Here is a 17,550-nt window from a genome sequence, read left to right on the forward strand (position 1 = left end):
AAAGTACACATGAATGCTGCAGAATGTACAGCATGTGACCCCATTACCTTGAAAATGCGTGTTGCCATTGGTTTGCTATTGCATGCTTCTGTTACGAGAATCATGTGATACATAAATATAAAACGTGAAGTTGAGCACAAATTTTCTGAGCATGTGCACAATACTTTTTCCTGATGATCGGATCACAGATCGGACTTCACCACCCCTTTCAATATGATCGAAAATTTGCATCCAATCGACCTCAATTGTATTGAGGTGTTTACATGAAGGCTTTTCAATACGATTGAGCCATCAATACGATTACAAACGGATTATTTGGTTGCATGTAAACGTTAGTATTAAAATGTTGTACCATTCCGTGCACAGTACTCCATTCCCCAAGAACCTATTGTGTATCAGTTACAGTCAATTTTATGGGTACAAAACATTTAACTTTACCTTTAAAAGGTACACAATACTGTATAGGTGCAGAAATGTACTCAAACATTGTAATATGTTTTGTACCTGTAAAGGTACAAAACTTAGGGTTCTAACCCAGTGACAGAAAAGGAATTGTTTTTTTTGACAGTGTAGCTATACATTTGTAGCACAAGAAAGCAAAGACATTTTACTTTACACTGTAAAAATTTGCTTTTATTATGCAGCTGGTTGCCAGTAAATTGCTGTAGAAGATAAAGACTGAAAATGTTTCCTGTTCATTTAACTTTGAACAAAACGTTGCCAGTAAATAACATAAATGTAAAATCTACAGTAAGTTACTGGCAGCTAGTTGCCAGTAATACCCTGTAATACTGTAATTTCTACAGAATTTTTTACAGTGTATTGTGTGTTTCTGAGTCAGCAGAACAGGTGACAGAACTTAAAGAGTTATGTCAATATCTTCATAAAGCCGTGTTTTTAATGCAGGTTTTGGTTCATTTGTCGACAAGACACTTCTTCCATTTACGGACACCAATGAAGCGAAGCTCCAAAGACCTTGCCCAGACAAAAATGTCGCTTGTCAGCCAGCATTTGGCTTTCAGCATGTCCTTTCTCTGACCTCTGACGGGAACAAATTTAAAGAAATGGTGGCCAAGCAGGACATATCCGGAAACCTGGACCCTCCGGAGGGAAGCCTTGATGCCATTATGCAAGCTGCCGTTTGTGTGGTAAGACTTTCTGAATGCTTATATAAACCCTGCACCTGTACAAAAGTTCTTATTGCTTTATTAAATGTCCGTTTTAACTAGGGGTGTGACGAGATCTCGCAAGATTAAAATGTCATGAGATTTCTTGTTCTCGTGATATCAGCATAAAGACTTTTACTGCGTGTGCTTTGTTTATTTGGGTTTCTAATGATGTTCATTTGGGAACTCATATAAACCCTAAGATGCTTTTTGTTTGTTGATAATTTACATGTGAAGTGTCTCAGCATTTTAAACTAGAATAATGCAATAAATGTATTTTATAAATAAATTTATAAAAAAGTAATGTTTCCCAAAAGTAATAATGTAAACATGAAGCCACATGTCTCAAGTAGTTGTTATCCAAATTTCAAGTTAAAATCACAAAAAATGAGGTTTGTGTCACTCTTTTAGTGGTTTTACCAACAACGGCCACTAGGGGTCAACGGTTTGCTGCATACTCTTGTCACAAATTAATAAATTACTAAAGGTTTTAAATTATGAAAACTACTACATTATTAGAGCTTTCCAATGATACATAGTTTGTCAACATTTTTGTAGATTTATAATAGGATATAGTTTTATGAACAAATAATAATTAATATGCATTCCTATGGGGGGAGGACATGAAACAAAAAAAACTGTCATTATTTCTATCATTAGATGACCTTGAAATATAAAAAACTACATTCTAAGAGCTTTCCAACAATATATAGTTTGTCATGATTTAATAGGTTTAGAGTAGGGGTTTAGTGTTATAAATATGTAAAAACAAATTTGGCCTACCTGTGGGCCTGTGACCTTTTAGAAACTGACTCTCACTACGTCATAATTCTCCCAAAATAGAGCTTTCAAATGATATATAGTTTGTCATGATTGGATAAGAATTCACATGCAAAACAGAAAACACTGAAGTAAATGTAGGCGTCCTTAAAAAGTGTAATAATCTCATGGAGTAAGTCTCGTCACACCCCTAGTTTTTACAAATAAATTACAAAACTCTTTAAAAATATAAACATAGTCAACCAATTTGTAAAAGTGATTAACTTATGCTCCTGTCATGCTGTAAAAAGTTTCCTACTCATTTTAGTTCTTGGGTACTTTTTAGACAGGCTTTTTGAAAGTAAAGACCTTTACAGCCAAAGGTGATACAAACATTTGATGTCAATTTCATGCTGTCTTAGATAATAGTAATCTAACATATCTAATAGGACGAGATTGGCTGGGGAAATAGCACTCGGCTGCTGGTGGTGGCCACAGATGATGGCTTTCATATGGCAGGGGATGGAAAACTTGCCGCCATTTTGGAACCAAACCAAGAAACTTGTCAGCTGGTCAACCAGAAGTACAGCAAAAGCAACATCTGGGTATGATTTATATTTGAAAAGTAAAGTTTTGGCATATTAAATATACATGAAACACTGGCACTTTCTGTTTTACTTACTTACTTAGATCATGTTGAATATCTGTTTTCAGGATTACCCTTCTGTTGGTCAGATAGCTCGTAAACTGGAAGAGAAAAATATACAACCAATTTTTGCCGTCACCAAGAATATGGAAAGTGTGTACACAGTAAGTAAAATGCTTTTGTAGTTCAGTCGGTATAGGATTGCATTAGCCAAAGGTCATGGGTTCGATCCCAAGGAACACATATACTGATAAAATCTTTGCTATGCACTGTCCCTTTAAATAAAAGCTTCTCTTATAAATGCATAGAAAATTTATTTTATATTGTGCTTAATATTGCATAATATGGACATTGTAAATATGTTGTATATGTTAAATAAAAAATAGGTTATATTAGTGGGAGGCAGGGGATGTTTATTAATGCTATAAAAATGACTTCCTTTACACAAACACTGCTGTATTTTTATTAAAGGGCACTTATTATTCAAAATCCACTTTTACAAGGCGTTTGAACATAATGTGTGTTGGCAGTGTGTGAACACAACCATACTACGATGAAAAAAATCCACCTGCTCTTTGTTCTTTTGCTGTAATAATTAGGCTGCGTTTACACTTGGCATTAACATGCGACCTGTATCCGGATGTTGTCCACATACACATTGAAAAGACAAGTGTAAACGCGTTTGTGTTCGGAATGTTATCCGATCTGTGTGTCCTGATGCAGAGGTAGTCGAGGACGCATTGTGATCGGATCTCAGTGTAATGTAACCGCAATCCAGCCATCGTATCTGGATTCACAGGTCAACGTCACACAAAACCCCGCCCACTATCATCTCCTCTCACTGACAGCTGTCAAAAAATAAAGGACGTTAGGTCATGGAGCGCAGGTGAGAGACGCATAAATTCATATTTGTGGAGCAATGCTAGCTACGCTTAAAAGTATCTTAATAAATCGATATACAAAGCATTTTAACACTGCTAACTGTATTTAAGTTATTCAGGTATGTTATATGTTACAACTATTCATAGTGAGATTTAATATTTAATGGCAGAATTCAGGATCGTCGTTATAATGTTTGAGTTTCCATGGCGACAAATCAATGTGAATGTTGCGCTTCTTTCTGGTCAATCGGCTGTTTCTGTCTCATTTAACACATTTTAAGTTACTTTAAAACACGTACAAACACTAATAACATTAACCAAATACATTTAGTCAGTGTTGGTTTTATGCAAGGTTACTTATATGTGTTTGTAAATTACATTACTTCTTACGCACTATGAACAGTAAATTGTTAGCTCTTTTAATTAAATCATATTATTACCAGGAAACATAACTAACAACAGTTTATGGTTAAAATATACATATAAGTTCAGGCAGAGCCAAAAGCCCGTTATTAAGGCAGAATAAAACAGTGGAGTCGGTCATGTTTCACACGGATTTTGTTGTTGATTTAAAGCATGCGAGTGAAAGTCAAGTTCAGGTAAAGTTAAACAGAACATTCATCCGCGGTGCGGACGCTATAAGGCTTTTAAAGCTAAAAAATATAACGCTTAAAATGTGAACATCACGGTTGTTGGGGTTGCTAGTTATTATCTGTTGTTGGCTTCTCAGTAGCACTGTACAATACGGGATTGCGGTTAGCGCGAAAACCCTAAATCATGTGGCTAAAGACAGCTGTACCCATTTTGATTGACAGCTATCCACCCAGCGCGCGTCTCCCCGAACGGGATCCGATCACACATCCAGATACAGAAGCCACATTTATGTAACAAATGTAAACGCGCCGTGTCCTGATATACGGATGATCGGATCTGCGTGAACGGATCACTGAGATCGCATGTTAATGCAAAATGTAAACACAGCCTTAGACATGCTGTTTTGATTCTCTCATTAATGTGAGGTCACATTTATAAATCCCGCCCAATAACAGTCCTGCATTAGGGGAGAACCAGGACAAAACTAACACAGCAATTTTCTCCTGATTACATTTGCATTTCAAACTATGCCAGCATCTTTACTTGGGTTTGTTTACAGACATGATTACTTAATGGTAATAATGAAGTTTTTATGTTTGTGCTATAGACGGTTTCATCGGACGCACGTGATACACGTCTGGATCCGAACTTTACTTCCGGTTTCGTTTTTTTAATGGTCTGACTAGTTGCTAAACTGAGCTCTTGAACAAATGCCTCGTCGAAAAGAACAAATGTTTTGGTTTCCTATTTAATCTATGTGTTGTTTTTTTGCTTGTTATATAAATAAACTATGTTTAAAGTACTTTGTTGTTATTTATTTTTAGCGGAGGTTACCGGAAGTTACGTGCGGACCGCGACAGCCGCTTGTTTACGTTGTTACTGCTGAAACCGTCTATAACAGTTTGGCCAAAACTTTCAACCTCTATAGCACCAGTGCTATGTGCAACATTCTGCGTACACCTGAGACTTATATTACATCTTGTAAAAAGGCCATAATAGGTACCATTTAATAGTATGTGATGGTATATTCAAAGAATTAATACGGTGTAGCTGATCATAATTATATTTTCTGTAAAAGGAGCTCAGTAAACTGATCCCCAAGTCGGCTGTCGGTGTGCTTTCTGCAGACTCAAACAATGTCGTCAAAATAATTGTGGAAGCATACAATGTAAGTAAGAAACAATAAAAGTATTATTTCAAGCCTCACAAGTCAAAGCAGACCCTTTTTAACTTGACTTTTTTTTGGGGGGGGGGGGTAAACAGAAGTTAAGCTCAAAAGTGATTATGGCCCATGATTCTGTGCCAAACTCCATATCGGTGAAGTTCAGATCAAACTGTGTTGGTGGGGAAAAGCTCACGGACAGTGGGATATGTGAAAATGTGAATATAAAACAGAAGGTGAGTACACACTTTATATGAGTATGCTTAGTAAAGTACACAATGATGTGTGAAGAATACTGATTTCAAGAGAAATGTTGATACCTTACTTGTTGGACATTGTGGAGATACAAACTACACAACTGAAAAATAAGGAAGTAGGGGTGCGCGGGGCACAAACTAATGCGGGGTTAGTTGTAACATGGACCATTTACATTGTTGCACAGAGTTGAGTGAGTTGTTTTTCTGGTATTGTTTTCACGAGGCCAAAAGACGGTCAGCCGCAAATTTATGGAAAGGTATAATGTTTTTCCAGAGAGTTATTGATGAACGAGTGTTTTGGGAAGTAAATTTGTTCATCATATGTTTTTATCGGTTTCTGAGATGGGTGTGTAAGATACCAAATCCAATGCTATGTCATCTTATTCAGTGTCTTGTTGACTAAAACATAGCATCATTTTGAAATATGTCTGCAGCTCTTGGCAACTTTTTTGGTGGGCTTGAAAATATTTTGACCCAGCGGGGTTAATTGTAACGCTTTGTTAACCCCTCAGCATTTACGATATGAAAACCGCTAACGTTAGCATAATTCTTGCCGTTGTTTTAAATAGGCTACACACCAATGATTGCTGGCTGCCAACAAAATAAATGTGCCTGTCTTTTCAAAAATTGTGTCAAAATTAATTTTTGTTGATATCTTTAATAGTGATTAAATAGGTCACGCCAACAATTAAAATTATAATGAAATTAACGGCTAAAATCAGAATTTGATTTTGAGTCTTTTTTTCTCACATATTTAGACATTTGTATCCATTCATCCACTCATCTAAAACTATGGTTAGATGAGGAATGAATATTGTAAAAACCTGTCTATTATATATATATATATATATATATGAACAAATAGTATTGACATATATAGACAAAACAGTATGAAATATTTGCCTGCAAACTAAATTTTAGCAAGTGTTACAACTAAACCCCTGTCTGCTACAATTAGCCCCACCTATGGGGTAAGTTGTAACGTTCGCATTTCTGTCACGTTTGGTGTATTTGTCCAAGAATGGTAAGTAATAAAAAATAAACTTTAAATGTTCATTTGTAGCAGAGATGTGTGTGTTGCTTGTGTAAAAATATAATTAATCAAACTCAAATTTCTTTTAATGATTGAGCCAAAACCAAAAAGCGTTAGGTTGTGCCCCGCTCTCCCCTACTGATTTGTAGGAAAAATCTTGTTACTGTTTCTGTAATGTCCACTAGATGTGCCCATGCCACAATGTACCAAAAATAGCCAAAAAAGTATGTGTGAAGTATGTTACTAAGATCATGTTGAAAATCTGTTTTCAGGATTACCCATCTGTTGGTCAGATAGCTTGTAAACTGGTTACACTAAAATTTACTCAGTTGTGTATTGCGACAGCTCTGTTGCCAGTTTTTATGGTTCAAAAATGAGTCCACAGGAGCGTTTTGTAATTTGCAAATGTAAAAATAAGCAGATAAACTTATGCTTTTCATCATCATTTGTGCTCCTGTATTTGTCTGACAAGCTAAGGGGGACAGGGAAAAACCTCTCCAATATTTTGAATTCAGACCTAGGTACCAAGTTCAACCACTGGAAATGAATGTTACATACAATTCCTTTAAGCATCTTTTTTCATTTAAAACTCTATGTGCAGAGATCTAGTTTGTGCTGTATGTCTCTCTTGACATATCATATCATATTAATTTTTAAGAAATCATGTTAATATTATCATATTAACAAATCAATCTTACCACAATCTGTGCAGGTGGTTTTTGATGTGACAGTGACAGCAGAGAAATGTATGGAGAATCAGACCTTCTTTATTGGGCCGTTGGGCTTTAATGAAAAACTAAGGGTAACTGTTTCAACTCAATGCAAGTGTGAATGTGACGATCCAAGGGAAGATCATCCCCACTGCAAAAACAATGGCAAAGTGGTCTGTGGCAGTTGCAAGTACGAAATAATTTCATGATTATTTATGCTTTATTTTATACCCATTACATCTCTCTAACATGAACGTCCTCCGCATGTCCACAGGTGTAATACTGGTTTCCTAGGCCAGAACTGTGAGTGTGAACTAGGCAAAAAAAACGAGGAAACGCTAAGAGCGCAGTGCCGGAAAGACAACGCGACACTGGAGTGCGAAGGAAAAGGGGAATGTGTATGCGGACGCTGCCAATGTCACCTCACACAGGGCAACAGCCAATACTACGGCGAGTTCTGTCAATGCGACGATGAACATTGCGAACAAAGCAACAGTAAACAGTGTGCAGGTAATATACAGGGATGGGCACATAACCGTAGGCTAAAGATGCTCATTTCACTCATTGATTTCTTTACATTATGTAGGGTGATTTTATGTAAAAAACATAATCACGTATTTGATGTTTTTGTTTCTCAATCTGTGCTTGTGTCATGGGTGTTCACTATTGTCAGGTCATGGGCGATGCAGATGTGGTAAATGTGACTGTTTTGATGGCTATGAAGGAACGGCGTGCGACTGTCCGAAATCTGATGAAGCTTGCAAGAAAGATGGCACCGTGTGTTACGGACGTGGTAAATGTGTATGTAACGAGTGTCAATGTCAGAGATCATACAGGCCGCTGTTCTGCAAAGAATGTCCTACTTGTCAACGTCCATGTGAACAATCAGGGTAAGAAAACATGACTTCATACAAACTTACATATAACCATTACCTACACTGTAAAAAATAAATTGTTGGCTCAATGAATTCTTTTTTAGTAACTAGTTCCACAGAAACTTTACGTTCACTCAATATCTGACTCCAAAGTGTTACCTGGATTGAACTTGACTCAAATATAAAAAAGTATGTTTGCTCAGCTAGCTTTATAGTTCTAAACTAAAATGTTTTAATCAGTTGAATCTTTAAAAACGTACAGCAAAGACTCTGTCAATTAAAATTTAAGTATTTACTCAATGTTTTATGTGTTACTTCAATTAATATTTATTATTTGGGAATTTTTTATAAACCTTTTAAAATTATTTATCAAATAATTTATACTGGTGTTGTTAACAAAATAATTAACTTCAGTCACACAAAAACAAAAGCTTTATTCACTTATCATACAGACAGAACATACAGAATTAATGCTGAGTTCCAGGTAGGGATGTCACGGTACCAAAAATCTAGTAGTCGGTACCAATACCCCAAAAAGTACACGGTACTTGGTACCTAAGTCGGTACCACACTGTGTAAAAAAAAGAACAATTATACTTAAACATTATTTTTTTTATTAAAACATTTCAACATTATAGAAAACTTTTAAGAGCTTCTGTTTAGGTTGTCTGTTTTAATGTTTGTTGACTTTTCTCCTGACTCTTTTGGTGTACATCCTTCTCTGGCTGATACTGTCAAAAAGAGAGAGAATAAGAAAGATATTTTATTTATTAAACATACTGTCTGACAATGACTAATAAATCAGCTAAGGCTACAGGTGCTAAGGTGGACTTATAAACACACACACGTGGACATACACATACTCTGAATGCAAGCATTAGTTTAATATCGCTCACATTGTTGCAGGATAAAAATAGTTATTAAAAACCCTTAACATTTTAATACTTATATAATCCAGTGACATTAGGCTACATTTTGCTAACAGGATGGCTAAATGGCGATGCATGGTCGGCCATTTATAGAACGTTAGTTTATAATGTTGCAAATGCAGCATCATTAACAAATAACTGACTTACACAAAACATTAACATCTAGCATAAAGTTAGCTGGTTACACGGCATTAATGCCAGCTGCCTCAAACAAACATAATATAGGATCTGGGTTTCAGTATAAAATTAAAGTTTTACAGTTTGTATATAATGTTAATGTGATTTAAAACTTACCTTGAATTCTTTAAAAAGATTGGGGTGTCTGTCTTTTAAGAGCTTTGCCAAATTCTATGTTTGATTAGCGACTAACTACTTTAGAGAGATTCCCGTGTGCTCGTACGAGGCGTTCTTCCTCTTCTTTAACTCTTGTGGAGCGTCAAATACACATGCACGTATATGCTGCCCCCATCAGTACCGGAAGAGTTTTGGAACCTCAGTACCTCCGGTACCAGAGAAAGCAGGTACCGTCATGTTTAAAAAATGTTGGTATCGGCTTGGTACCAAAGTATCGGTTCTCGTGACATCCCTAGTTCCAGGTGGGTTTTTGAGCCCGTGAATTACGACTTCAAAACCACGACTTACAACTGTATGTGTTCCAGGCAGCCTGTAACTCGTGTTTTTACAACCTTCTACCTGTGAAAGTGCACTGGAATGGCAGTCAAACCCGTGACTTCCCACCCGTGAACTCGTACTAGATCGATGTACTCCCAGTTCAGAGTCGTGGTTTTGAAGTCGTGATTTACGGGTTACAGGTTGCCTGGAACGCAGCATAAGTCTACTCTAAATAGAGGGCATAAAACAGTCCAAAAAGCACTCCAAAGTCAGTCAGAACATCTGCTGGGCCATTTAGGAGAACTTCTTCTCGCCATGTATCCCTCTGGTCTGCCTCTCACATCATCTCCGCTCTGGTTTGATAAACAGAGGAATATAAATACATACACACATACATAAATACATGTATAATATAATAAAGCTTGACGGTGAAAGACTTTATTCCCTAAAATAACGTTAACGTTAGGTCAAATATCCCTCAGACATTACAAGTAGTTGAATTAAACACTATTGGGCGTTTTTTTTTTTCGGACAGGGCTTATCACTGACTAAAATACTGACATCTCTTAACATATGAGTGCTATTGTTTTGCCTCAAAATGAACGCCAGTATTGTATTTTTTAAGGTTTGTTTGTAAAAATGTCCCAATTATAATTAAGACCGAGTCCTAAACCCTGTCCGGTAAACCAACCCTATATCCAGGCTATCTTAACTAAAATAGCTCCACTTTAACTCAGACACATAACATAACACACCTTTATATAACTTATATCTTTACAAAAACGTAGAGTATTTGCATCTTTGCCAATTAATATAGTCTAAAATTAACATTTATTTACAAACACTTACCTGACGTGAACTTGAGGAAACGGCTGATGACTTGTGTCCTTGTGGGAAACAGTAAGTGAATCGGCTGTTACTTGCGGATTGATCTCAGATTAAATGACCTGTAATCCAGATCCTTCCGAGTTAAGACATTTTAAATTCAAAACACACGCGCACAAACATACATACACACGCGAGCGTGCGCGGAGCGCGCACACACGGGTACACACGGGTATATTTAGAAGTTTTATTTAAGATTGTTATGATATTGGGACTATTTCTCCATCCGCTCCTTCAGCTCTGAAGTTCAAATTCGCAGCATGGTTATAACAAATGTAAAATATATGAAACATCACTCCACAGCGATATCAATTAAGTGCAATCCTAAAATATGATTTAAAACATACCCCTTTCATTATTAAGTATGAGAACTTAAAATGAATTAAATCACGTTTAAACGCCATAGAGATATCAGAGCCAGCAGTCGATTTCCGATGCGCTTGCCGAGGCCAGGCTGCGATGGGCGGGGTGTGAGCGCTTAAGCGCCGGTGATTTACTGGAGCTCATCTGGAGCTTTATTAACCGACTGCATATTTAAACTTTAAGCACATACATTCACGCCTGAACAACTCTTACAATTACATTTTGTGACCAAATAACAGTAATATTAGGAGCATTTTGTTGTCAGGAAACAAAGCTGTCATAAGTCCACATATTTACCAGATTTGTTTTAATTAGTTCAGTCAACACTGGCCATTCTGAATGTTGACTGGATTTAAAAATAACCATTCATTTAATGTTTTAAACACAGATTTATCTAGACTTAAAATAATATGTCTTCTCAACTAAGCTCAAACAAGAAAATTGGTCTACCTTATTTAGTTTTGCCCGTCCAACATTTCATTAATTGGATTTTTTACAGTGTACTGTGTGATGATTGATTTTTACAAGTATTAAAAAACAATGCGTCTGAACAGACTGAATGCAAAGCTTGTCTGTGTTTACTATAAGTTTAACTTGCAATCCCTGTCTTGCCTTTTTCAGGAGTTGTGTTGAATGTTTGGCCTTTGGAAGCGGTCCATTGGAAAAGAACTGCTCAGCATCCTGTACTCATCTTACAGTCAATGTGGTTGATAAATTGCTTAAGAGTGATTGTCGTGCTAAAGATAAAGAAGGATGCTGGATGTCATTTACAATGACTGAGCAAGAAGGATTTGACAAGTACACCGTCAATGTGCTAAAAACCATAGGTACAGACTCTATAGAGATTTTTTGGTTTCTGGTTCTTGGGTTTGTAAGTCAGATTACTGAATTTCGCCTTTATGTTTCTTGTAATAGAGTGTCCCGAGGGACCAAATATAGCAGCCATTGTAGGAGGATCTCTTGCCGGCGTAGCTTTGATCGGACTCCTGATTCTCCTCACTGTAAAGGCGTGCCTTTATGCAAGTGACCTTAAGGAATGGAGAAGATTTGAAAAAGACAGGAAACAAGAAAGATTTGCTGTGAGTTATGTTTCCTCTATGCATAAATATACATTTTTTTACCCTTGATATTTAACCGTAATATGTCCCTTGGGGTCAATCTTACCCCCAAGCCAGTTTTCTTTAGTTAAAAAACATGATTCCTTCATCTCAGTGGAACAAGATTTTGTGACTTTTCTAGACTATCTTTTTATATTTATATCAAAAATCTTTGTTTAAAAAATTTACCAAAAGAGGCCCTTTGGGGGTAAAAATGACCCCCATTGAAATGGGAAATGCAAAGAATAATTTTTCTTTTTTTGTCAAAAAAATCAATGCATGTACCAGAGCAGAAATGCAATATAGAAAAGACATGACTGCCACAAAGAGGATTTTTTACAGAATTTGGCAAAAAACAGCCACAGATGCGAAACAAAGATGTAAATTGGTGGGCTCTAATGCTCACACACACACACACACACATGCGTGCACACACACACACAGACTCACACACAGTCACAGTACAACTTACACACACATAAAAACACAAACACTTATTTATGCGCACACACACACACGCGTTCACACACGCGCATGCACACAGATTTTGTAAAAACAGACATTTCAAAAAGCATCAAAAACTAGAAAAAGTTCTACTATTAAAAATAATATTTATTTTTAATGTCCTTTCTAATGTTTATATAAACATAAATTCACAAAATGTATCACTAAAGTAGTGATTTGAGCATTTGGTCACATCCAGTGAAATGAATGGGTCTCTATGGGCATCTGCTGGTCAAAATGATTTATTTCCTAAACTGTAATTAGTTTATGTTTTTTTTCTAAACACCAGGGCCTCATTAGAAAAAAATTGTGTAGGATCCTTACTAAAAGTCTACGTACGCACAAAAGCCAAAAATGGCATACACCAATAATTATGAAGACTTCTAAAACAAAGCAATGTTCCTTTTATAAATCACAGATCACCTGCAAGTGTGCGTACATGAATCATCCTAACATCCCACCCTGCCAGCCCATTCTCTCATCAAGTTTGTTTTTTATAAATCACAACCTTTCCGTGGGAACTGGCGTACGCACATTTCTAGCCCCATTTTGTGCGTACGCACGCTTTATACATAAGGCCCCAGATGACCAAATTTAACACATAACATTTAGATCAATATCTAAAAACAATTTAAATCAAATTTAGATAATAATTTATTTGAAATTTTCATAAAAAAATTTATATTTAACAGGCAAGCCAATGGTGTATTTGAGGAATTTTGTGTATCTCCCATCATATCTCCCAAAACACAGCATTTATTTATATATTATTTGTATTATTAAAAATGTATATATTTTTTGTAATCACTCTTTTAATTTCTGGGGTCATTTTTACAAGAAAATCGGGTCTTATGAGGGTTAATCAAACCTCTTTTGGGGTGGTTTGAGTTGTACATGAGTGTAGATCTTAAGCCTGATTGACTTTTCATACGTTACTTTATTGTAATAGATGCTTTCATCTCCCCACAGGGTTCCAATCCATTATTCAAGGATGCAACCACCACAGTCCAAAACCCAGTATTTTCTGGAGATTCTTAAGAAAACTTCTAACAAAGAGTGGATGTCTATTAAATCATCTATGGACTTTCAGAAATTTCAAACGATGAGTGGATGTCTGATAAATTATCATGAATTTTCATAAAAAAAATAATTGTCTTTAACATGTAATGACCAATGCGATCGCTGTATTTGTATGTCAAGTGTTAAATTAACACATTTGTTTAATGTTGAATCACATTTTTTTATTTAATTCTTAAAGGCACCGTATGTAATTTACGCCACTAGAAGTCATCATACAAAACAAAATCACAGCCTGATGATGCTACTGTATGAAGGAGTTATGGATGTTAGTTTTAGTCTTGATTTCCACTGTCAAAAAAATAAATTCAGACTAAAAAATCATATGCATGGATGATGCAATAAAATAAAGTTGTGTAACAGTTATGTTATAACATAAGAAAACACAGTGGCTTGATATAAACAACAATACGGTCTACTTCTGCATGTGGCGCTGCAAAGAACGATCAGTGTATGACATTCGATAGTAGCGCTTTTGGATTGCTATTATGATGTCATACGCCAATCCGTCCTCGCCATGCTGCATGAAGTCGAACACATGTATGATTTCTACCGCAGTAAAAGTGGAAACCAAGAGAACTTATGAAGGTAGGATGAAAAATTTTTGTTGTTGTTGTTGTTGGAAAGCAGACGGTCTGTTCTTTCATTTGATATGTTTATATATTTAAAGAAGAACATTTTCTGGAAGGCATTAAACCTTTGTGAAAATCATAAAAAATGCTGGCGCTGGCTGGCAACTTTAAAATAAAAAACTGGCAGGGAAAGAGTTAAAAACTGTGAATACTCTGATTGAAAAACATTTTGGATAACTCATGGTGAACAATGGTTGGCGTTTGCTATTATTAACACAGACATTTCAGAAATGGTAACAGAGCTGCGTTTGCTTTGCTTTGTAAGCTGTTTGTCTTAACCTGTGTTTTATTCTTCATAAAGTCAAACTTATGTGAGTGTTTGTATAGTAGGGTAAAATTTCTTAAATAAAATTAAACTATTTAAACTATTATTTTGCATTATGTTTTTACCAAATTTTCAAGAGGATGGTTCTGGTCTTTGATGCAGATGTAAGCATGGACCACGATCAACCTCAAATACGGAATTCAATGTTTCAGAGTAAAAAGAATATCACATCATCACCTTGTTAAACGTTCAGTCCAGCACAGTACACTGCAAAAAATGATTTTCAAGAAAAAGATTTCTTAGTATTTTTGTCTTGTTTTCAAGTAAAACTATCAAAAAATTCTTAAATTAAGATGCTTTTTCTTGATGAGCAAAACGACCCAAGAAAATAAGTCTAGTTTTTAGAGCAAAAATATTAAATTTAAGTGATTTTGTGCATAATCAAGCAAAAAAAAACAAAAAACTGCCAATGGAGTAAATTGACCTAAGAAAATAAGTCTAGTTTTTAGACTAAAAATAAATAAACCTCAAGTAAATTAGTGCTTAAAACAATAAAAAAAAATCTGCTAATGGAACAAGAAACATTTTATTGAAATAAGTTTACATTTTTATAAACACTTAATTCAAGAAATTGTTTTATTCTATTGCCAGACTTTTTTGCTTGTTTTAAGCACAAATTCTCTTAAATTTTATATTTTTTGTCTAAACTCTAGACTTACTTTCCTAGGTCATTTTGCTCATCAAGAAAATACATCTTAATTTAAGAATTTTTAGATATTTTTACTGAAAACAAGACAAAAATACTAAGTAAGAAAGTCATTTTTTGCAGTGTACCTACAGGCAGTGAGTGTCAACAGGCCGAGGAAGTAAAATCGGTGTGATTGTTGTTGTCCAAGAAAAGAGATTTAAGTTGGAAACGATTGTTTACTTTGGGATTTGTAACTTTTGCATATCGTTAACATGTTCTACTACACACTTCCACACCAAAGCAAATGTAACATTGTGAATCGGATAATTGGTGCGCTTTAATTTTTTTAAACCAACCAGATGAAGGCATCATAGCAGGAAGTTACACAAGCTTTCCATTCAGACATGATGCCCTAATGCCCTCCTAGTACCTTGAGATATAGAACACGGCCAAAAAGAGAACAGTACAACACTGAGGCCTATCACACTCGACAGCACATTCACAATGACAGAATCATGGAGCTGAACTAACAGTGTTAATATGTGCCCTGTATTATGTAAGTTCAGATTTGTAGTTAGCACTGGTGACCGCTCTCTAATGAGTTTGCTCACAGAGATGGGAGTGGCGTCATTTTAAAGTCTGAAGTTCACCCAGAAACAATCTGAAAGAAGAAAAGATAGGAAGACGAAGCCCAATATTCTGCCATCAAGAAAAGAAGCGAGCTGCCCTTAAAAGGTAGGCGCTGCTCCCTGACAATACATTGAGACTGTAACTGCTAAATTAAAATTTATATTTGTAATGTAAACTACTGCATACTGTATCTAATGTGAAAGCTTGTGCAACATATCTGTAGTGTCATTTTATGGTGGAATGTGTGCTGGAGGTCAGGGGAGGAGAAGGGAAGTATCTTGGAAGTCATAAATTCATAAATCCACAGCGATTTTGTTCAGCAATGTGCCCAGTTTTCTATCTATCCTTCATCATTACTGTCATTTACAAAGGCTCCACTGTTGGGTTGGACACTTGGGGCGAAGCACGAACAAACTGTCTGATTAAATTGCTTTTACAAGCCCCTAAATCCAACTAAAAAATAATCACTGATCCACTTTTGATGCTCTGTTAAAAGGGACATTCCACTTTTTTTGAAAATATGCTCATTTTCCAACTCCCCTACAGTTAAATATTTGATTTTTACCGCTTTGAAATCCATTCAGCCGGGTCCGGGTCTCTCACTTTTAGCATAGCTTAGCACAATCCATTGAATCTGATTAGACCACTAGCATCACACAAAGAAATAACCAAAATGCTTCAATATTTTTCCTATTATGCACTACCCGAAAATAGTCCCCTTGGTTACTTTCAATGGCAGGGGACTATTTTCTGGCAGTGCGTAATATCACTACGCCTGCTGCAGCCATGTTACATCAGCAAAGTCCTTGATTATAACGCCGGAATGAGAGCCATATCTGCCTAGAAAATCACAACTTTTAATTTTCTGTCGGTCTTAGTACACGATGTAACTACAGAAGAGTCAAGTTTTAAATGGAAAAAATATTGAAACTCTTTAGTTATTTTTTTTTAGCTCGATGCTAATGGGCTAATCAGATTTAATGGATTGTGCTAAGCTATGCTAAAAGTGCTAGCGACAGACCCGGAGATCAGCTGAATGGATTCCAAAACGGTAAAAATCAAATGTTTAATTCTAGGGGAGCTGGAAAATGAGCTTATTTACAAAAAAAGTGGAATGTCCCTTTAACTGACGTGCTTATTGCTGATCTGGCGATTTGTAACTTATCTCGCATGAAAAAACAAAACCCGGAGGACACATTGTCAATATTAATGGACTACTGAGCTATGAAGTTCTATAGCTAAACATGCATTACTCTATCAAGATCATAAATTAAACACCATGGCATGATAAATTCATAAAAATGCTGGACTAGTGTAGTACACCCATGATCTATTATCTATCTACTGTACAAACTAGTAATCAAAGTATGATACAAATTAGTACAGAAATTAAGTACACATGGGATTCCTGCAACTGAAAACTAAACAAAATCCTTATCCAATATCATGAAATACTGGAATTGTCATGCAATTTTTTTAGGTTTAGGAAGTATGCATCATCAAGGGAGGGTTAATAGACACAGTCACTTCAACATGTCAAAATAAAATACAGGACAAGTATGCACACTAGCACCAGATGGGCTGGGGGTGGAGAGCTAAACAAATATATTTGTTTCGCTCTATTGCTCTATCTATTGGGGAGGGGGCGAGATGAGCCACTTACACATACAGTAAAAGAGATATGACACACACCTGTATGCATATCACCTGCCTTGCCATATATGGCCTTGAGTGATTGAATACAGAGAGAGATAAAAGTGCAAGGGTTGTAAAGTAGGGAGTGAG

At 35.9% G+C, this 17,550-nt stretch overlaps 1 protein-coding gene across 3 annotated transcripts in view; it reads left to right on the forward strand.

The window, feature by feature from the left end:
* itgb2 (integrin, beta 2) overlaps positions 1-14,550 on the forward strand; it is a 29,976-nt gene extending 15,426 nt beyond the window's left edge. For all 3 annotated transcript variants that reach the window (XM_065252254.2, XM_065252255.2, XM_073811930.1), the window contains 11 exons: positions 907-1,148; positions 2,375-2,530; positions 2,640-2,735; positions 5,125-5,214; positions 5,310-5,444; positions 7,211-7,398; positions 7,483-7,718; positions 7,882-8,098; positions 11,494-11,699; positions 11,788-11,951; positions 13,443-14,550. In XM_065252254.2, the coding sequence (XP_065108326.1) occupies positions 907-1,148; positions 2,375-2,530; positions 2,640-2,735; positions 5,125-5,214; positions 5,310-5,444; positions 7,211-7,398; positions 7,483-7,718; positions 7,882-8,098; positions 11,494-11,699; positions 11,788-11,951; positions 13,443-13,511 (1,799 nt within the window). In that variant the 3' untranslated portion in view covers positions 13,512-14,550. The remainder of the gene's footprint in view (positions 1-906; positions 1,149-2,374; positions 2,531-2,639; positions 2,736-5,124; positions 5,215-5,309; positions 5,445-7,210; positions 7,399-7,482; positions 7,719-7,881; positions 8,099-11,493; positions 11,700-11,787; positions 11,952-13,442) is intronic.
* Positions 14,551-17,550: the final 3,000 nt, after the last annotated feature.

This window comes from Paramisgurnus dabryanus, chromosome 15 (assembly GCF_030506205.2).
Source record: "Paramisgurnus dabryanus chromosome 15, PD_genome_1.1, whole genome shotgun sequence".
Classification (NCBI taxonomy): domain Eukaryota; kingdom Metazoa; phylum Chordata; class Actinopteri; order Cypriniformes; family Cobitidae; genus Paramisgurnus; species Paramisgurnus dabryanus.